The following is a 22,739-nucleotide window of genomic DNA, read 5'->3' as shown; positions in this document are numbered from 1 at the left end:
GTCAAAACACGGGCACCCAGATGCTACGTTCGAGAGTAATTGTAAATCATACGTCACAGAAAAAAATACTGGTAACACTGCTTTTTCTGCCAAAAGGCATCATTTTGTGATTGATTACATGCCACTTTGCAACACAGTAATACAGCAGAAACCTTATTTATTGATACATATCAATATTAATCCAGCTTAATGTCACTACAATGTATGTGCTTGTTGACAAGTAGCTAGCGTTAATGCTAGCTAATGCTTGATGGATAACATTATAGGGTTACTACATCGTTCAACTCGCTCATAAAGTTATTAGTAGTATGATTGTTTTGACCATGGATAAAAGCAGCACTGCGCTAACCCACAAATATGTTCACTAGTAACGTTAATGTTAGCTGTATAGATAGACGATTAATCTAATGCTAATTTAGCCAGCTAGCACACCCTGCTCTGCCTGCCTCACTCCCCCAGCACAAAGAGACTTCATTCGGGATGATAGCTGACAACACAGCCGGGACATGTAGCAATAGCTAGTTACCGTTAGTCCCAGCCGGTACTGGGTGCTTACGATGCTAACGGCAGTTTAATGAAGCGTCGGGAAACAGAGACTAGCAGACCCAGGCATCCTAGTCACAACATCGACCATCCATAATGTTAGCTAACGTAAAAATCTCCTCCCTGCCGAATTTCTCGCCCCTTCGCGTTTAGCCGTCTTTACAGTTAGCTAGCTAAATTAACCCGACAAAAAGTGGGTTAAGCACCAAAATGAATAGTAATGGTTGAGAATTTTGAACATCAAACACTTCATTTTCTGCATTCTGGTTTATTTTTCTGCAACAATTTGTACCTTTTCTGCATTAATTTATGGTGCATGTCTTTATGTATGTAAAGGAAATATAACAGGTTTTTGGAGTAGGCTGCACTGAGTTACATAGCTTTTGATTATTGGGGGGGGGGGGGTGTGTGTGTATCAATCTCAGTAAAGAAAGTCAACTGATGAACGAAATCATGATATGATCAAATCAACAAATGATCACCCTCAAGACGAAACATATAGATTTTATTAAAAGCATTTAGAAACATTAGACTTTATGATGATTGTTTATAGAAACATTTAAATATATTACAATATGATTCAAAATATAAAGGACATAATAGTAACCTATAACATTATTTTTTAGATGTTACATATCATGAAGTGTTTTAGTCAAACAAATATGTTAAAATGTTGATGATCCCAGAGATGAAATCAGATGAATGTTTTTGTGTTTGAGTCTCAGATCTGCTTCACAGTGCAGAGTGTGTGTGATGGTGAACAGACTGAACTTGGGACAGAGAAATGTGTTTTGAGTGTGAGAAGATTTCCGTTAGGAATTACATAATGAAATCGCCTAGGCCTGCAGGTAATGCGTGTATAGTGTAGCCTAAATTTCCAAGGCAACCTCAGTGATTTGACCGCGATTAACCAAACACACACACGCAATATCAACTGGCTAGTTATCCTCCAGACAGCGACGGACGTCTCTTTTTCCTTCTCTTTTCCTCTCTTTTGCTCACAGTGTGAAGCGTGTGTCCATGACAGAGTCTGCAACAGAGTCAGATAAGTAACAATGGGATTGGACTGACAATTGATTCCTGTGTCACCGTCCTGTGTCACCGTCTGATCTTCAGTCAGTGTTTCTGTCCCCAGGAGAGACTCTCAGTCCTGCAGAGGACACAGAGACACTGAGGAACCAGCTGACCAGATCATAAACCCAGGATAAAGAGGTTGAGTGAATGTGGTGTTGTGGAGGAGGATCAGTGAGTCATAGGAGACTCTGTAGGACAGAGTGCCAGCAGGAACGTCCACATCCACTGCTACTCTGTTAGAGACAGAAGAGGAGGAGATGCGTGTTCTTCTTATTGTGCCTGACAGAGTAATGACGTTCATCAGAGCATCTTAGACTCCAGGACTGATCATTCCCTCCAAACACACAGTCTTTACGGTTTCCTCTCCTGCTGATTCCTCTGTAACTCACTGATATAAGAACCTCTCCTCTCCTCTCGACCTCCCAGTAACAGCGACCAGTCAGACCATTTCTACACAGCAGCTGAGGACAGTGGTCAAATCTGTCTGGATGACGGGGATATGACTGATACTCCTCCACACATTTGTCACCTTCCTGTTGTTGTCAGACAGTTTGAGTTTTCTGTGTACTGTGTTTGTGTCCAGTTCCAGTTCACCAACATCTGATGGAGAGAACAAGACACAATACAGCTGCAGGTTATCATCTGATGATTAATTAACAACTTCACTGACAATAACTGAAAAGAAATCATTCAAACGTTCATTTCATATTCAGCTGTGATTGATGTTTAACAATCCAGTTATAACAACATGAACAGTTACTGAACATGAGAGTCAACATGTCAACAATGTTCAGCTTCTCGTGTTGACCCGATGACAGCTGATGATCCAAATCTAGAAACATAAACTGAATAAAGTCTCACTATTAAAACTGTCACATCTTCTTATACTGCAGCACAAAGCAGCTCTGAACCATCTGCTTTCTAAAACTGCTATTAGCTGATCTTCACGTTATAGAAATACCAGTTTATGTAGGTATTCATGGTTGTTGTTTATGGCATATTTTCTTCATACTGGCAGCCCTAGTCCATAGGCGGTGCCAGAGAGGGGCTTGGGGCTGCTGGAGCTACCCCTAGAATTCCCTAAGCAACCCCAAGAAATTAGTGGTTTAATTATAAAAAATATTTTTGTTAATGTGTCAATAGTGAAATTTATTTTTGAAAAATGAATAAATACATTAATAAAACAAACCGATTATTTTTAAGACTAAAAAACATAAAGCCAACACAGGTGATACTATTCGGCCAATGGGGCAGCACACTTTAAACTTTTGACCTTCCGCAGTAACGCATTTACACAGAAGAAGAAGAAGAACGCAATATTTGGTAACCGTTAGGATTAGCGAAGTGAGTGTAACGTTAGTAATGTATGGTTTTTTACTCCCTAAACATCAATCCCACTGCTGTAAATGACATTAGACCAGGGATCACACAGCGAGGCCACAGTAAGTGAGGAGTCATCTAATAGGGGTCCATGCAAGAACTTTACTCTTATCTCTGTCTCGTAGTAGAACATGACAGTCAACATGTGTTTTACAGTGCTGTGAATAAATGGATCACCGAATCCAAAGTTATACAGCGCACAGGACATGGGTTTATTTTTAGTCCAGAAAACCTGTTTGAAACGGGTTCAGCCGTTCGCCCTCAGCAGCTTATTTGGATATATTCAGTCACTACAGATATGACTAGGCTACATTATTTTTACCATGTGTGCAAGTATGAATACTGTGTGAGGATTTGTGTGTGTGTTTATGTCTGTGGTAAGCTGTGTGTTGCCGTCCTGAACATTTCATTATACTAAGGTTTACATTTAAAATATTTGACATTTGTTTCTAGGGAAAAACTGATATAGCTCATAGTGTGTTAAGTAGTTCCACAGTGGAGGCACCGCGCTATTGTTTCTTGATTATTTCTTTATAGTTACCTATGCCTATAAGAATAACATCCACTGGTAAAGGGAGATTTAGCCAATTCACCATCAACTGCTAAGCACTCAGCATCCTGTTCAGTAAAACATTGAAATAAGTAACCTCATTTTATATCATACTTCCAGCACCAGGAAGGGGTTAAACTAGTGTAACACACACGCTGAGTTCTCTTAGAGCAAACTTAAAACACACTCACACTTCCTAACACCAGGTCTCAGTCTCTGCGGTCCACCATGGTCCTCCCTGCAGGAAGAAACAAAGTCACAATCAACTTCATACTCCAGGGCTGTGGATAATTGCAAGGTTTAACCATCATAGTTTGAAATGAGACGGAGTGAGACTACCAGACAACTCTGACTGGCATTTAGTCATTGCAGAGAGTTTCGCGAAATAAAAAAGGGCAGGACAGCGAGCTGGCCTTCTTGTTGTTGTACTATTAAGTAATATTTGCTGACTTGCTATGTCTTGTGTTGTTGCACCTGTTGAGTTGGTGACTCGCTACATTTTGATTAAAAGTAATGTAATCATGACAAATGCATGTGTAGAGGTATTGATAGAAGTAAATTACTGTGAAAATGTAGAGAAAAATTGGAGAAATTAATGTTACACAATGTTGCTTTAACTTGCATTGTTTCTCAGGTCCTAACTGAACACTAACCTGAGAGTTTGCAGTCTGCAGTGTGGACTCTTCAGTCCAGGAGACAACAGCTTCACTCCTGAATCCTGCAGGTTATTGTTACTCAGGTCCAGCTCTGTCAGACTAGAGGAATGAGTGCTGAGAACTGAGGACATAGCTTCACAGAGTCTCTCTGAAAGGTCACAGTCACTCAGTCTGAAAGAGATTCAATAAAAAGTAAATCCAATAATTAACATAGGAAGAAAATAAACCCTTAGAGGGTGATACTTTTTAATTAACTGAACGCCAACCTGAGTTTCCAGTCTGCAGTATGGACTCTTCAGTCCAGCCGAGACGAGCTCCGCTCCTGAATCTTGCAGGACGTTGTTACTCAATTCCAGCTCTCTCAGACTAGAGGACTGGGAGCTGAGAACTGACGGCAAAGCTTCACATCTTCTCTATGACAATGTACAGCCACTCAACCTAAAAGTGATTCAATAGAAAGGCCATCCAATAATTAACATATGAAGAAAATAACAATGTAGAGGTCCTCATTTTCAAATAGCTGAGCACCAACCTGAGAGTTTCCAGTCTGCAGTGTGGACTCTCCAATCCAGAGGACAGATGCTTCATTCCTGAATCCTGCAGGTCATTCTTACTCAGGTCCAGCTCTCTCAGACTAGAGGACTGGGAGCTGAGAACTGAGGACAGAGCTTCACAGCTTCTTTCTAGAGGTTACAGACACTTAATCTGAAGAGGAATCAGCAACACATAAGAACACAGCTACAAACAAATACAAATTCTAATTAAAGAAAAACTGCATTTAATCTGGATAGATCTGTGTGCACGTACAGAGCTTTGTTGGAGGCTTTGACCACTGGCAGCAGCCTCAGAAGAGCCTCCTCTGAAGCAGAGTATTTCTTCAGGTCAAACACGTCCAGATTTTTTTCTGATGACAGTAAGATGAAGACCAGAGCTGACCACTGAGCAGGAGACAGTTCATCTGTGGAGAGACTTCCTGATGTCAGGGACTGTTGCATGTCCTCCACCAGAGAACGATCACAACTCAACTGTTTCCTGATAGGTCTGTGAGCTACTTCCTGCGTATGTCATCAGGCCTTGTAGGTGTTTCTGATTGGTCTGCAGTGAAAGACCCAGGAGGAAGCGGGGGAACAAGTCCAGGTGTCCATTTGGACTCTGTAAGGCTTTGTCCACAGCACTCTGACGGAGACGTTTTACTTTACGTTTGACTCTGAAGACATTAGGCAGCCGGGATGTTGATTGTTTTTCTGACAGCAGATTGACTCCAGAGTTGATGAATGTCAGATGGACATGAAGGGCAGCCAGGAACTCCTGAACACTCAGGTGGACGAAGCAGAACACCTTGTCCTGGTACAGTCCTCTCTCCTCTTTAAAGATCTGTGTGAACACTCCTGAGTAAACTGAGGCTGATCTGATATTGATGCCAGACTCTGTCAGGTCTGATTCATAGAAGATCAGGTTGCCTTTCTGCAGCTGCTCAAAAGCCAGTTTTACCAGAGACTCAATCATCTTTTTTGTCTTTTTATTCCAGTGTGAATTGGTCCCAGCTCCTATTGGATGTTCTTCAGTTTGGACTGAACCACCAGGAAGTGGATGTACATCTCAGTCAGGGTATTGGGCAGCTCTCCTCCCCCTCTGATTTTCAATACCATATCCAGAACTGTAGCAGTGATCCAGCAGAAGACTGGGATGTGGAACATGATGTGGAGGCTTCGTGATGTCTTGATGTGGGAGATGATTCTGCTTGCCTGCTTCTTGTCTCCGAATTGCTTCCTGAAGTACTCCTCCTTTTGTGGGTCAGTGAACCCTCTGATCTCTGTCACCATGTCAACACACTCAGGAGGGATCTGATTGGCTGCTGCAGGTCGTGTGGTTATCCAGAGGCGAGCAGAGGGAAGCAGATTCCCCCTGATGAGGTTTGTCAGCAGCACACCCACTGAGGTGGACTCTGTAACATCAGTCAGGATCTCAGTGGTGTGGAAGTCCAGAGGAAGTTGACACTCATCCAGACCATCAAAGATGAACACAACCTGGAACTCTTCAAACCTGCAGATTCCTGCTTCTTTGGTTTCACTAAAGAAGTGATGAACAAGTTCCACTAAGCTGTACTTTTTCTCTTTCAGCACGTTCAGCTCCCTAAAAGTGAATGGAAATGTGAACTGGATGTCCTGGTTGGCTTTGCCTTCAGCCCAGTCCAGAGTGAACTTCTGTGTTAAGACTGTTTTCCCGATGCCAGCCACTCCCTTCGTCATCACTGTTCTGATTGCTTCATCTCTTCCAGGTGGGGCTTTAAAAATGTCTTCTTGTTTGATTGTTGGACTTGAATTTGAATTTAGGGCGGCATACTGCAACACAAGTTTCTGAACAACCTAACAAAAAACAACAAATTAAAATCAGAGAATCTAACATTTAAAGCTGTATCAGTTTTAAGAAAAACAGCCCTTGATCGGATGCAAATGTGTGCAGTTTAATTACAGCACAGATTGGAAATATACACTTCTCATATTTTACCTCCATTTCCTCTTTCCATCATGATACATCTGTTAAAATCCTCTTACTGCTCTTCAGACGATCAGGCAGCGCCTCCTGCTTCATTCTCTTTAGGAAGTGCAGTGTGAGCTTCAGAAATGCCTCTCTGCTCCTCCTCCTTTGCTCTTCATCCTCACCGTCCAACACATCTTCATCCTTCCTCTGACTCTCTAAGCATTCTGGGTAATCTGGACTCAGAACCTTCTGAAACTTCTTCAGCTCGTTCTTTACAAAAGTGACAATGCTTTCCTGCAACAGCTGGAACAGAATGATAAAAGTTTAAAAAGATAAACATTTAGTTTAAAGAAATCATCATGTGATTCATCTCTCAGTCTGAAGGTTGTCCGGCGCTGAACAGAGAGCAGCCACAGCTTAAGAAGCTGCGCTGATGAGCCATGGAAAACAGGTGGTTGTTTAGAGATTGCCTGCAGCTGCGAGTAATCCCGGGAGCGGCCAGCCACACACACTGCACTGTGAGAGAGGACAAAAAGAGCGAGCAGAGGAGAGAGATAGGATAAGAGAGAGAAAAGACTCCAGGGAAGCCCAGCTTGTCACTTCCCCACTAGTGGATTCGTGACACTGTTTATTTTTGGCTGGTCTTTAAAAGGTTGTGGCCACCAGGGGGCATCGATCAGAATGCAGACAAGATGTTCCTTGTGTTTTATTGGAATAAAGGTTTAAGTATGTGTGGTTCTGAAACAGAGATACAGGCATGAATCAGGAAAATGTAGACTATATAAATGTCAAATTGTTATTACATATGTAGCAGGTATATAATAAAACAAACTTAAATTAGGTTAAATTATAGTTTTGCTATATATGACTTAAATGCAGTGTTATAATAAATGCTTATTACTCAGCAAATACAAAACTTAGAAATGCAGTAGTACACTATCCCTGATCAAAGATTAATTTGATGCACATTAACTGCAACAATACACAACATGCTATATTCAGCTGAACATATAATTATGAGCTGCAGAATTCCTCCTTAACATAAACGTTACATATTGTGCAAGAACAACATACAATATGTCAAATTGGGACACGTAAGGCTTGCAAAGCAACACCTCCGTTAATATACAGTGCTCTAAACAATTAAACACACGGGCAATGTGAGGCTCCGCCATTATACAATGACGAGCAGCAACGTGCCACAGCATTATTGCAGTGCAATAAACACAGTTTAACATTATTAAGAGGTAAAACGAAAAACAAACATCAGTATTACTTACTGGTAGTTGCATGCACACAATTCTAGGAACTTAGCAATAAGTACAGCAACACTATCTTATATTATCTATATACAAACGGTGCAGTCTTTCGACGCCAGCGCTCTCTTCCAAACTTTCCCGCATACTGAAACTTAACCTGTCTTCTTCAGCGAGCAGCAGAGCGCAGTGCTGCTCCTGATTGGCTGATTCTCAAGTTTTACCTGCCTGAAGATGTTGTCCTTTGACGCGGTCATTGGCTAAATCACCAAATGCATCAATGACATTGTATCGAGGATTGCTGTACACACATTCACAAATCAGAAGAAGAATCTTTTTTTAACAGGGACAGCAATGCCACAATAGGAGCCACTAAATGGCAGAAGGGTACTTCGCAACAGTTTCTCCGAATTTTTAAAGAGGTGCAATTGAATACACCATTAGTTTGAGGATTTGTTTGGAGCCAATATGCTTTACCTTCGTTGTTTCTTTCTATAACTCACTCACAGGTAACGCAAAATGTTCCCACACCGTTGACTTCAGGGGAGCAGGAGAATTTTTCAGTTCTGTTGTTTCTCCATCATCTCCAACTCTGATGAGTAAATGTTACCCAGTGTCTTTAGCTGCATGCTACCAGCCGGTAAGCTAAGCTGTGTCTGTTTTTGTCTTTGGTTGTGCGCAAGTAGGCTGGGATGTAAAGAGAAAACAATACTGGGGGAATTGTAGATGGTGCTCCTGATTTAGATAGTCCAAATTGAAAGCTCATTTGGATAAATTCTGGAATTTAAAATCAAAATCGTGACACGCAGCATATTGACAAATGCCTTCAACTCAGGGTTTGGGGATTTTGGAAGTACAAGAAATCCAGGTATGCACTCCAGAGAGCTATGAGCAGTGCAAAGTAGTCTGGATCAATAGAAGTATATTTCCAGTATAACCAGCCTGACATCTGGCGCATGCCCTTCACCTTCTGATCTCTGTGTTGCCGTTCTCCAAATCCCTTTGCTACGGGAAACAACAACACATTACAAGCTAGCAAGCTACAAACTGAAAATGACAAGCTTTCAAAAAATTAAGATGGTGCAACAAGGCAGGCCTCCTTGGTTCTTTTGGGGAATGATTGTAAAGATTTAAAAATAATGTTTACGGCATTTCCTATCTAACTGGGACATTTTGGGAAAGATTGGTGGGATTGCTGTGGACGAAGTACACACGAACTTATACTGGTAAGAGCCAATGAGGTTTAACCATGTGTCAGCTAATTTAAATAGGTCACGTTACTGTATTGTGTCAACAGTTAACTTCATTTAATATTGAATGTGGCGTTTTCTTTTGCGGGGTGCAAATGTTCCACCAAAACAAGTTCCTCCCAAGACTATTTTGCAGAGCCACCATTGCTGCGTCCAGAGCTTAGCGCCGCCCAAGACGACTGTGATTGGTTAAAAGAAAAGCAAACAACTCAACCTCCTAGGTTGGCATATATTGTTTTTGTTGGCGTTTGTGGAGCCTGGGCTGTCTACAGAGACCACGTTTTTTTTTACAGTGTGTTCTGGGGACAGGCAGCTCGCGGATAGTGAGGAGATGTTTGCTGTATGTGACAAAATGTTGCAGACTAAAAAACGCGTGACATCGCTTAGAGCACCTTTAAGGTGTGTGAAGATCAACTGGAAGATGTCTTCGTAGACATTTTCAACCTCTCACTGCTCCAGAAAAACATTGAGCATTGTTTTTATGTCATTCTGCTGTCCCATTGTGGATGTTATGTATTATTATTGATGCTCAATAAAAATATATTGAAAAAGAATAAAGAAAAATCTGATTGGCTCAGCCTGACCCTCAGCCATGTCACCTCCCTCTGAAGTTACAGATCATTTTGAATTGTTGGTTACACATAGAAAACTGAAAAAGTTGAGATTAAAAAGAAAAAAATGTTGGAGCAGGATGTGTCAAAATGTGCTAAATTAACTGACATGCTCCTTAGTGGAAAGGCCAAGGTTAGCACTGTCAGCGAGAGCAGCACTGATGAAGTAGGACCAGGACCCAGCAGAAGAGACACTTTGGCAATAATATGTGTGCAATAGGTGAAAGCGGGTTTGAGAGGGAATATGCATCTATAATGCTATTATAACAATGACTTCCTAAACTCATTAATATATGCTGATAATTCTAGTCTATCACAAGTTTACAAGTCTTTATTTTGTATGTAAATACAGTATGCAATGTATTCAAGTTTATTACTGTTTCTATTGTTATTAGTTAAGTCCAGTCATGGTGGTGATGAGGAGGAAAATGATGAAGAGGAGGAGGACAGGCAGGAGGAGTATGGAGCAGGAGGAACCAGCACAGATACAGTGAACGGTACAAGTCCAGTGTGCAGGGCTGTATAACTTAGCGTTGGGTTGCTTTGGTCTCTTCATGTAGTGTTATTATTACTACTATTAAAATTACTTCCAAAAAAGGCTCTGATCTGGTTTATTGGCATTTCTTTAAACCAATTAATCTGTTTGGTGGTTTTGGTCCTGGTATCACTGGGCATCAGATCAAAACCACATTTTGTGGCATCGCCGAACCTTGACCATGAAGCTCAGAGAGTCTGATAATAACAAAGTTTAAAATTTGTACCTTTCATCAACAGCTTGTCCATCGTTAAACTCAATAGGACGATACATAGACCGATCACTCTTCATGGACACACAGCTGGGTTCAGGTCCAAGTTTCTGCTGCTGCATCCTGATACAAACAAAGACAGTGGATCAGTAACTGTTCACCAAAATGTAATCTGACAAAAGATGCTGTCTCATCTCAGTCGTTGGCTCTTTGTTGACTAATAAAGTAAGAAGTACATTTTATTTATATATTCATACAGTAGGTGTACACTGTGATGTCACTGCTGACACATTATATCGTGGAGTTCTACAACAGACTACCAAGCTCTGGACCATGTCCGGATTCTACTTCTCAGGAAAATCAGATAATTACAAAGTTCATTTTCAAATTCTTACCTTCCATCAGCAGCTTGTCCATCTTTAAACTGAATAAGATGACCCATAGACCAGTCACTCTTCATGGACACACAGCTGGGTTCAGGTTCAGGTTTCTGCTGCTGCATCCTGATACAAAGACAATGGATGAGTAACTCGTCGTTGTCTCTTGTTTCTTATATAATATTAAATACTAATCACGTTAGTATTTCATATTTTATACATATATATTCAGTGTGAATCATGATGGTGGGGTGATGTGAGTGCTGAGCTCTAACATGGAGAAGAGTCCATCATCATCTCACCTCTGAGCTTTGGTCTGGCTGTCATGGTCCCCACACAGAGTGGGTTTTTTATAGGGAGGGGCTCCCTCCTCTCTGTCCTCACACTGACTCATAGCAGAGTCCACACCTTGCTGGGAGAGATGACCTCTGTCACTATAACAAGCTTTTCATCACAGGACACATTAGTCTCTCATTCCTCTCCAACATGTCACAAACAGTGTAGAAAACAGTGAATCAGCAGCTCTTTCCTTCAGGCACACGCAAACCAAGTCTGTCTCAGTAGTTGGAAGATGGCTGTGGGTTGAATACAATACATCATGGATCGTTGTCTGACAAGTTCTGACACATCCTTCATTTTTCACTGATGACTTAAGCTGTCCCCCATCAGATGATGGAGTTCTACTATCTGTCCACTAGATGGAGCTAACTGACCATCTAATGAGCTAAAGATCAGCAACATCAACTCTGCTGCTCACTCTCCAAGTGGCCTCCTTGTGATGTATCCTGTTACCAGTGACTGTAAAAAGAATAGGCTGTTACATAATATCTAGGGCTGAGGGGAAATGGAAGACGGGAAGTGGAACTAATGACTTTGGCTGATAATACTTGTGTACTTTTACTTTGATACACTAAATACATTTATCTGATTATACTTGTGTACTTTTAACTCAGTAATGTTTTCAAAGTAGAACTTTAACTTGTACTAACGCAGTAGGCTTTGACAGTGTGTATTGGTACTTTTACTGCAGTACAGAATAAACATTAGAGACTTCAGACTCTTTCATGAGTTGTGGGTTCAGAATATAAATAAGTAGTGAGTTTCAGTAATGTCTTATCTGAAATAAAGTTTCACATAAGTCATTTCTCGTCCTCACGCTAACAGATCACCTCCAGTCCTGTCTCACTTTGTCAGCAGAGCTACACTTGATTTCTCAAATATTGATTTGGAAACAGCTCCATAATGGTTAGCATGGCTAGCATTGGTTAGCTCCTGTTGTTAGAGCAGCTGGTGATCCTGAACACGGTGGCTGTTAGGGTTACGAGTTGATAACTGTTACAGTTAACGGTAACCAAACTAAACTCTTCTCCAACAACACACATTTTTACAGTTTAATGAAAGATCAAAAATCAGCTGAAAAGTGTTACTTACCAGATGTTTAATGTAAAGGAAACATCTGCATCACAGCAAGACAAAGTCAAAGTAAAAAACTGGAAGTACACCAGTGAGAAAGAGGAAGGGATGAGGAGGAGAGAGAAATGGGGTACTTTCCATAAAATCATCTCTCAATGCAAATCAAACCAGCTATTAGGCTAACTGAAATACAACCATGTTAATCTCTAGGTATGGTGAAGGGTATGTGTAGATGGGGGGGTATGGTGAAGGGTATGTGTAGATGGTGGGGGTATGGTGAAGGGTATGTGACAATGTGGGGGTATGGTGAAGGGTATGTGACGATGTGGGGGTATGGTGAAGGGTATGTGTAGATGGTGGGGTATGGTGAAGGGTATGTGACGATGTGGGGGTATGGTGAAGGGGATGTGATGATGGGGGGGTATGGTGAAGGGTATGTGATGACGTGGGGGTATGGTGAAGGGTATGTGACGATGTGGGGGTATGGTGAAGGGTATGTGACGATGTGGGGGTATGGTGAAGGGTATGTGACGATGTGGGGGTATGGTGAAGGGTATGTGATGATGTGGGGGGTATGGTGAAGGGTATGTGACGATGTGGGGGTATGGTGAAGGGTATGTGATGATGTGGGTGGGTATGGTGAAGGGTATGTGATGATGGGGGGGTATGGTGAAGGGTATGTGATGATGTGGTGGTATGGTGAAGGGTATGTGATGATGGGGGGTATGGTGAAGGGTATGTGATGATGGGGGGGGTATGGTGAAGGGTATGTGATGATGGGGGGTATGGTGAAGGGTATGTGATGATGTGGGGGTATGGTGAAGGGTATGTGATGACGGGGGGGTATGGTGAAGGGTATGTGATGATGGGGGGGTATGGTGAAGGGTATGTGATGATGGGGGGGTATGGTGAAGGGTATGTGATGATGGGGGGGTATGGTGAAGGGTATGTGATGACGTGGGGGTATGGTGAAGGGTATGTGATGACGGGGGGGTATGGTGAAGGGTATGTGATGATGGGGGGGTATGGTGAAGGGTATGTGATTGTAGTTGTGATGCAATTTGCAGCCAGGGGGGTCTAGGCACTCTCCGTTGGCTTGCGAGCTGGAAAAACCAAACTCTGGTCAGGCCAATCACATCGTGTATAGAGTCAGTGGGCGGGGCTTATGGCTGCTGCTGCTGGGAAGACTTGGAGTTCAGCTTTTCTTTGAGAAAAGAACAAAGAACGGCACTGAAGTCATTCTTAAAAAAGGAAGATGTGTTCGAAGTTTTACCGACCGGATACGGCAAAAGTTGAATCAATCAACTGGCGTTGCTCTGATTGGTTGTAGAACTATCCTATTGCGTGCAGAGGGAATTTAAAAGACAACCGTTTATCCCGCCCCTCGGATTGAGCCCTGCCAACGGTGAGTTCCCAGACCCAACATCTGGATGTGGGGCAGACCCAGACCCAACATCTGGATGTGGGTCTGGCTTGTCAGGCTAGGAGGTGTTAGCAATGGGAACACCACAGTCATGAGTATTTCTAGATAATGTAGGTTCATGACAAGAGAAGACATCTAATTTCTAATAAAAAAAACTTCTGGACTATTATATATTATATATATAGTATATATATATATATATACAGTCAACACTATTTCTCTTGTATGTGCCATAAATAAACTCAGGCAACAGAGACTAAAAGTTAAACATAGTGCAATATCAATTCCAGGGCTTTTTTTTGTATAATTGAACATAAACCAATAAAGAAATCAGCCCCTTTTTACCACATTTCACACACAAAAAACAACAATTTCTCATTTTTAAGTTGTAGTCAGACACATCTGCCTCACTTCTACTTCTCCTTCAGCCAGTCACTGAGACAAGCTAGCTTCTCTACATTCTCAAAGCTCAAGGCTGCCCTTTTTTTTTTAGGACTATGTTACCTGCAAGTGAAAAATGTCTCTCACAAGGGACAGAACTGGCAAGCGCAGCCAGATATTTGCGAGCCAGGACAGACGGCTGTTGATGGGCTCCTGCATGAGTTGTCCACCACTGCAGCGGGCATTCCTCCATGCTGATGCTGGGCTCTGCTTTGTAGCGGTTCAGAGCCCTGCTTGGTTCCACCGTGTCATCATCTGAGTCTGTGTCTGAAGCAAAGAGTAGGAGGCTTCTCTTTTTCAGTGGCTCTTCTGCAGGCTCTGGGGTAGCCGTACCGGGTTTATTTTGCAGCAGTACCTCAAGACTGGTCCACACCTCTTCTCTGTCTCCTCTTTGAAGATACTTCAAGTCCTTGAAGCGTGGGTCCAGTGCAGCAAGCTATGTTGAGCCATCCATTGTTGAGGTTTGCTTGTCGTTCAGACAGGTCCTTTTTAAAGGCAGTCTTGAATTTTCCTATGTAGGCTGGGTCCTCTTCTGAAACTTCCATTGTGCGGTACAGGTGGCAGAGAGCAGGCAACACCACAGAGCAAGAAACATAAGTCTCACCTCCAAGGAGCTCAGTCACATATCTGCAGTGGATGATAAGAGATGCACACAGTACATTTATTATATGAGTGTCATAGTAGTAGCCTGGCCTACACACGTTTTGTGTGTGTATATGTGTGTGTAAGCTTTTACCTGCATGGTTCAAGGATGGTTTCCAGCCTCTGAAGTTTGTCCCACTCAGATGAAGTCAACATAGTCAGCTTGTGCTTCTGTCTGCTCACTGTAGCCTTGACAGCCTCCTGGTTCTTCAGGAGACGAGAGATCATGGCGAGTGACGAGATCCATCTTGTGGGAACGTCCTGAATCAGACTTTCTGTCAGTTGCCCAAGTTGATTTTGCTGCTGGTGGAGCTCCTCTGTATTAGCAGGACTATGTTTAAAATGTCCCACTATCTTACGACACTTGACACGACACTTACGCCAATGTGTCACAAAACCCACTGTCTGCGAGGCAAACAGTGATGCTTCTCTGTAACATATGAGCAACGCAAGGCATGTGCTCATATGGAAGCTTTCTCGCCGCAGCAATCATGTTTCGGGCGCTGTCTGTGCCGAGTGTGGTGATCTTTTGTTGACCTCCCCGTGCCTCCGCCACAGACAAAAACTGTTGGGCGCAGGCATCAGCGAAATGCCTGGTGTCCGTTTTTAGCATTTCTAACACAAATAACTGGAGTTTCCACTCACAGTCAATGATGTGTGCCGTAACACCAAGGTAATCGTGATTGCTAACTGAAGTCCAGTGATCCCCCATCAGCGCGATATATTCCGCTCCCACCAATAAAGCTCCTTTTGTTTTGTTTTTTAGTGTCGTACAGCTGCTGGATTTTTAACATAATGGTGTTTCGCGATGGCGGGTTATATGTTACGTCTGAAGAGGCTATTTGCAAAACCTCTGCTAACCCCCTGTCTTCTATCACCGAAACTGGTCTGCAGGACATTGCGATCCATTTACCAAGGGAATTGCTCAGTCGGTCACATACAGATTTGCTAAGTTTGCGTTTCAGTGTTTGCACCAGTGTGGTTTGAAGATGACGTTGACTGCTACAGTCGGTATCACGGGACGTGCTAGGTCGTAAGCCTACCTCCGGATTAACGTTAACTCCTGGATGCTTCGCATTGAGGTGGTCCTTTAGAGTTGACAAACTCCGGTGATATGCAAATTCCTTGCTACAGACATTGCAGACGACTTTATTTTTATCCACACTTCCATCAGACCGTTTTTTTATAAGTAAATGTTCCAATTAATGATCCAGGCAGCGCATTCTCGTCTCCCTCCTTCATTTTACAGTCGAATGGTGGCTAAACGGCTCCGGGTCAAAGGTCAATACGATTAATCTGCGTTATTTATTATTATTTTCATTTATCGAAATGAACGCGTTATTTTGACAGCCCTAGTTTTTTCCCCTTTCTTCATGTTTGTGATAAACTGAAGTATGATGTCATAAGAGTGTCATAAAAAAGAATAAACCTGTAAAATAAGAAGAAACTAAATGTCGAAGTTCAACTCAGTTTATTTAAGAAGAGGACCGATCAAATTAATAAAACAAATGATTATACATGGGTTAGAAATCCCACAATTGGCCAAAAGCTCGTAAACCTCCCCCCCGAATACAACCAGCTGTTCTCATGTGTCTAATCCGCTGAAGCAGCCTCTGGGATAACATATATACATAAATACGTAGATACCACATTGGCCGCTGCTGTTTATTGGAGCGATACGTTGACACGGCGGCCATTTCCTAACGAACAGGCAGAAGGTCGATCCACAATTAAAATCATAATTTCTCCCTGAATTTCCAACTGATTGTCAAGCGGTTTACTACAAATGCCAAACATGTATTTATAATACAGGATACTTGATGAAATTAAAAATGCAGGTTTTCTTACCAAACTTTTTCAAAATATCTCAAAGCTAGTGACAGTCTGCTGATTTAAGCCTTGATACAACAGGTGAGTTATATAATTCATAAAGTTATGAAGTGTGAAATTAGCTTCATAGACCAAAACCGTTTTGCTTATTTAAAGCTAATGTACTTGCAGTTACTACTTGTTGTCTGGAGTTTGCACCTTCAGGGTCGACAACACTTAATTAGAAGTCGCTTTGGATAAAAGCGTCAGCTAAATGACATGTACATACATACATACATACATACATGACAATGTAATACATGCTGTTCAGAAGATGAAGTTACTGCTGGTCAGCCTTCAACGTGGAGAGAAGATCAGAAAATAACAACACAGCTATCAGGGCATGAGGAGGAGGCAGGAGGAAGCAGCTTGGCTCTGAAACATGTTCACAACGAGGCAGTGTGAACGCGCTGGTGTTTTTTAAGGTAACCACTTCGAGAAAATGTTTCCCCACATTGTTCACACCAGTACGGCTTCTCTCCGGTGTGAATGCGCTGGTGAGATTTAAGGCTACTACTCTGAGAAAAAGTTTTACAACATAGATCACAGCTGTAAGGCTTCTCTCCAGTGTGAATGCGTTGATGTGTTTTAAGGTGGCCACTCTCAGAAAAAGTTTCCCCACATTGTTCACACCTGTACGGCTTCTCTCCAGTGTGAATGCGCCGGTGTTTTTTAAGGTCACTACTATGAGTAAAAGTTTTCCCACATTGTTCACACCAGTACGGCTTCTCTCCATTGTGAACACGTCGGTGGATTTCTAGGCTACCACTCTGAGAAAATGTTTCCCCACATTGTTCACACCAGTACGGCTTCTCTCCAGTGTGAACACGTCGGTGGATTTCTAGGCTATCACTCCTAGAAAAGGTTTTATCACATAGATCACATCTGTAAGGCTTCTCTCCAGTGTGAACACGCTGGTGAGATTTAAGGTTACAACTCTGAGAAAATGTTGTACCACACAGATCACAGCTGTAAGGCTTGTCTTCAGTGTGAATGCGTTGATGTCTTTTTAGGGTACTCTGTCGTGTGAAAGCTGCTCCACATTGATCACAGCAGTACGGCTTCTCTCCAGTGTGAACATGTCGGTGGATTTCTAGGCTACCACTGTTAGAAAAGGTTTTCCCACATTGATCACAGCAGTACGGCTTCTCTCCAGTGTGAACGCGTTGATGTATTATTAGGTTACTCTGTTGTGTGAAAGCTGCTCCACATTGATCACAGCTGTGTAGATTGTCTCCAGTGTGAACTCTCTGATGAATCTTTAAATATCCAGATGTTGTGAAGGATTTGTCACAGTGTTGACAGTGGTGACGTTTGGGTCCCTCTCCTCCTCTCTGTTTCTATAGCAACAGACAAACAGAGAGAGAGAGAGAGAGTTAGTGAACAACCTTCTTAAACCCTGGACTTGCTCTCACTCACATTTTTAACTCTTCATACAATAATTTATGATAAAATGAAGGTAAATATGTGCCGGTTGCAGACATGTTATTATTGAAGCAAATGTACTTTTCATAACTTTTATAAGTTCAGAAATATTCTACATTTTTCGGGCAAGTTTCCCCATTCAAATGATTGGTAATTTAAAAACTAAAACATTTGGTCACTCTCTTCAGTTTTACTTTCAGTTAGAAATTACATGGTAACTTTAAAATAACACAAACCTTTCATACATTCTGGGTATTTTTCATCCTTTAAATCCCATTCAAACCTTTTGAAATACATACATTAATTTGAGGTCAAAATAAAGGTAAAGTTCTTCTGGTTGGAGACATGTTACTATGGAAGCCATCGGGCTCTTCTCAGTGTTTCCCACAGGCTGAGACTTTACTGGTGGTGGGATGTGGCGCAGGATGTGACGGCGCGGTGCGTGATGGCTGGGTTTGGTAATAATGGGTTCAGTTATAAACTAGTCAAACGAAGGTGAAAACAATGACCACACAACATTATGAGATCATTTAGAAAGAAAAAACTATTTACATAATAAACAAATTAGACTAAAAGATGAAACCGATACAGATGAAAATATTGCGACACTATCTGACACAATTTCAGGGTTATTAGGGCTGCACGATATGAGGAAAATATGTGATATGCCGTAACGTTGTTGAATATCGCGATAATGATATAACTTGTGATAAATAAACAGATATTAAAATGTAGCCTACTCAGTTCTGCTGCTTTCAGTATTTTGCAAAAAAACAACAAATTGCTCGTTAATTTTAAAATAAATGACGAAAAAGTGTAGCCATGATGTGCTTTGATAATTACATCAGTTTTTTTTTTTTTTGCCAAATGTTAACGGTTCAGCAGATAAAATACCCATAATGCTATACTCCATACAGAAACTTACATGTTATTATTAATCTCAACACTGTTTCCTCCTAACTCCTGTTAAATCACATAAGACTAGGAATATCTAAAGTAAATTATTGTTCATTTTGTTTGTTAGATCATTGTTCATTTTTTGAAGTGTATTAATCCGTGTTTTGGGGTTCCTAAACATAGCCTACTGTTCTGTACTATACATGTCCTGCACTCATTAAGTTTTCATCTGAGCAGATTTCATTCAAACAACTCTGAGTTGTAGTTTAAAACCTTTACAGCCAATTTAATAAAATTAAGGCTTTAGTTTGGTCTCGGGTCCATAAATACAGTTAACAGATACAGGCACGGAGAACTGAAGGCTCGGTTAGCAACCAAGACAAGTAACCAAATGGCTCAGAATTACATGAAATCAATGTGTTGTTAAAGTGGTATTGCACAACAGTAGAATTTATAAAGCCAGGATAACCGATAAAGCGAGGCTTGACCGAGTCTGATCAGAGCATCCTGGCGTTCTGTGTTTCATGACGGCAAAGCCAGGCTAAGGAGGAGAGACTAGGTCGAGTCAGGAGGAGGAGAGACTAGGTCGAGTCAGGCTGAGGAGGAGAGACTAGGTCGAGTCAGGATGAGGAGGAGAGACTAGGTCGAGTCAGGATGAGGAGGAGGAGAGACTAGGTCGAGTCAGGAGGAGGAGGAGAGACTAGGTCGAGTCAGGATGAGGAGGAGAGACTAGGTCGAGTCAGGAGGAGGAGGAGAGACTAGGTCGAGTCAGGAGGAGGAGGAGAGACTAGGTCGAGTCAGGATGAGGAGGAGAGACTAGGTCGAGTCAGGAAGAGGAGAGACTAGGTCGAGTCAGGAGGAAGAGAGACTAGGTCGAGTCAGGCTGAAATAATTCAGATAGATGTGTGTTCACGGCTTTCCTTACCAGACCGCGAGGTCGATCACAGATTTACTGATGCTAAAATGGAGAATAATCATTGTTCATACTTTATACAGAGTGAGCAGCAGCTTCTTGTGGAAGTATGATAACGTGAAACACATTATTTGTAAAAAAGAAACACGGCCGCTGTAATGAAACAGAGAGAGAAAGCGTGACAGACGACCACGGACCGACTGAATGTGTAAGCAGCCTAAAAATATACATTAACTGACCACTGGTCAGAACTGAAACCATCATAATCATACCATTCAAGGATTAGGCTACTAATCATTTGCACACATTAACAGTTGTAGCTAGGTCTGCACAATATATGGTAAATGTTGTGTTAACTTGAAACGGGTAAACGTTGTGGTGCATTCAAAGTTATTGTAAAATACCCTTTTCTCATCTGTTTTTGTTGTTTAACAGCAAGTTACTGGTGAAATAAGTTATTATTGTTATGTTATTATTATTACATTTTTAATAAATCATTTAAATTCCTCCCGTTTTAGCGCTGTATTAATATTCATTAATATTCAGATTAGATTTCTGGGACTCTTCAGTCTGGAGTAACCTCTTTCCTCGGCTCACCTTCTCCTTCTTCCTCTTCCTCCCTCGCTCCTCTGAGTCTCCCGAGGCCTCACTGACAACTTTCCTCTTGCCCTCCTCCTTCTTCTCCTCCTTCTCCTTGTGTTTCTGCATGTACTCGGTGATAAGGTCGAGGTCCAGGTTGTCTTGTGGCTCCCATGTGTTATCCTCACTGGAAAGGTGAGTGAAGACAGAAGAAAATCTCCTCAGGCTTTGTTTTTAGGCAATACATTCTCACTCTCATTGCTAATTGGTATTATTCCTTTTTTCTATTGTCATTTTGTAAGATTATATGATGGTCTGCAACTTCGTGTCAAAATACCAAACCTTCAACTTTGAGGGTATGATACAATGCCGGAATTTATGCTGTAGATTATCTGCAATTTCTAAATGAACAAGATACTATATACAATGGGGAGAACAAGTATTTGATACACTGCCGATTTTGCAGCTTTTCCTACTTACAAAGCATGTAGAGGTCTGTAATTTTTATCATAGGTACTCTTCAACTGTGAGAGAGACGGAATCTAAAACAAAAATCAAGAAAACCACATTGTATGATTTTGAAATAATTCATTTGCATTGTATTGCATGACATAAGTATTTGATCACCTGCCAACCAGTACGAATTCCGGCTCTCACAGACCTGTTAGTTTTTCTTTTAGAAGCTCTCCTGTTCTCCACTCATTGCCTGTATTAACTGCACCTGTTTGAACTCGTTACCTGTATAAAAGACACCTGTCCACACGCTCAATCAAACAGACTCCAACCTCTCCACAATGGCCAAGACCAGAGAGCTGTGTAAGGACATCGTGGATAAAATTGTAGACCTGCACAAGGCTGGGATGGGCTACAGGACAATAGCAAGCAGCTTGGTGAGAAGGCAACAACTGTTGGCACAATTATTAGAAAATGGAAGAAGTTCAAGTTGACGGTCAATCTCCCTTGGTCTGGGGCTCCATGCAAGATCTCACCTCGTGGGGCATCAATGATCATGAGGAAGGTGAGGGATCAGCCCAGAACTACACAGCAGGACCTGGTCAATGACCTGAAGAGAGCTGGGACCACAGTCTCAAAGAAAACCATTAGTAACACACTACGCCATCATGGATTAAAATCCTGCAGCGCACGCAAGGTGCCCCTGCTCAAGCCAGTGCATGTCCAGGCCCGTCTGAAGTTTGCCAATGACCATCTGGATGATCCAGAGGAGGAATGGGAGAAGGCCATGTGGTCTGATGAGACAAAAATAGAGCGTTTTGGTCTAAACTCCACTCGCTGTGTTTGGAGGAAGAAGAAGGATGAGTACCACCCCAAGAACACCATCCCAACCGTGAAGCATGGAAGTGGAAGCATCATTCTTTGGGGATGCTTTTCTGCAAAGGGGACAGGACGACTGCACCGTATTGAGGGGAGGATGGATGGGGTCATGTATCGCGAGATCTTGGCCAACAACCTCCTTCCCTCAGTAAGAGCATTGAAGATGGGTCATGGCTGGGTCTTCCAGCATGACAACGACCCGAAACACACAGCCAGGGCAACTAAGGAGTGGCTCCGTAAGAAGCATCTCAAGGTCCTGGAGTGGCCTAGCCAGTCTCCAGACCTGAACCCCATAGAAAATCTTTGGAGGGAGCTGAAAGTCCGTATTGCCCAGCGACAGCCCTGAAACCTGAAGGATCTGGAGAAGGTCTGTATGGAGGAGTGGGCCAAAATCCCTGCTGCAGTGTGTGCAAACCTGGTCAAGAACTACAGGAAACGTATGATCTCTGTAATTGCAAACAAAGGTTTCTGTACCAAATATTAAGTTCTGCTTTTCTGATGTATCAAATACTTATGTCATGCAATAAAATGCAAATTAATTACTTCATTAAAAATCATACAATGTGATTTTCTGGATTTTTGTTTTAGATTCTGTCTCTCACAGTTGAAGAGTACCTATGATAAAAATTACAGACTTACATGCTTTGTAAGTGGGAAAATCTGCAAAATCGGTGTATCAAATACTTGTTCTCCCCACTGTGTGTGTGTATATATATATATATATATATATATATATATATATATATATATATATATATATATATATATAGGACCAAGAACACCAAGTATTAATATTATAGAGTCATACTTACTCTGAGAAACCCTTCCATTTCAGCAGAAACTCTACTCTTCCCTTCACCACTCTGCGGTCCAAAACCTTC

General features: G+C 41.9%; 1 protein-coding gene and 1 pseudogene across 2 annotated transcripts in view; both read right to left on the bottom strand.

Annotated features, from left to right (window-relative positions):
• Window positions 1-1,035: 1,035 nt before the first annotated feature.
• LOC144515929 (uncharacterized) lies at window positions 1,036-11,495 on the bottom strand (annotated as a pseudogene). Its single transcript, XR_013501783.1, has 10 exons — window positions 11,227-11,495; window positions 10,943-11,050; window positions 10,563-10,670; window positions 7,086-7,200; window positions 6,759-6,987; window positions 5,011-6,569; window positions 4,736-4,908; window positions 4,201-4,374; window positions 3,739-3,785; window positions 1,036-2,217 (listed from the first exon to the last, which is right to left on the bottom strand). The product of XR_013501783.1 is annotated as an uncharacterized LOC144515929 (transcript).
• Window positions 11,496-16,297: 4,802 nt separating this feature from the next.
• Window positions 16,298-22,739, bottom strand: part of LOC144515928 (uncharacterized) — a 37,405-nt gene continuing 30,963 nt past the window's right edge. The window contains exons 10-12 of the mRNA XM_078247126.1: window positions 22,671-22,739; window positions 20,545-20,713; window positions 16,298-18,052 (exon numbers count right to left, since the gene is read on the bottom strand). The exon at window positions 22,671-22,739 is cut by the window's right edge and continues 182 nt beyond it. Coding sequence (XP_078103252.1) covers window positions 17,099-18,052; window positions 20,545-20,713; window positions 22,671-22,739 — 1,192 coding nt within the window. The 3' untranslated portion in view covers window positions 16,298-17,098. The remainder of the gene's footprint in view (window positions 18,053-20,544; window positions 20,714-22,670) is intronic.

The sequence above is a fragment of the Sander vitreus genome, chromosome 3 (genome assembly GCF_031162955.1).
Source record: "Sander vitreus isolate 19-12246 chromosome 3, sanVit1, whole genome shotgun sequence".
In the NCBI taxonomy this organism is placed as follows: domain Eukaryota; kingdom Metazoa; phylum Chordata; class Actinopteri; order Perciformes; family Percidae; genus Sander; species Sander vitreus.
Note: the sequence above shows the minus strand (reverse complement) of the source record. Positions and strands in the feature narration are given on the sequence as shown.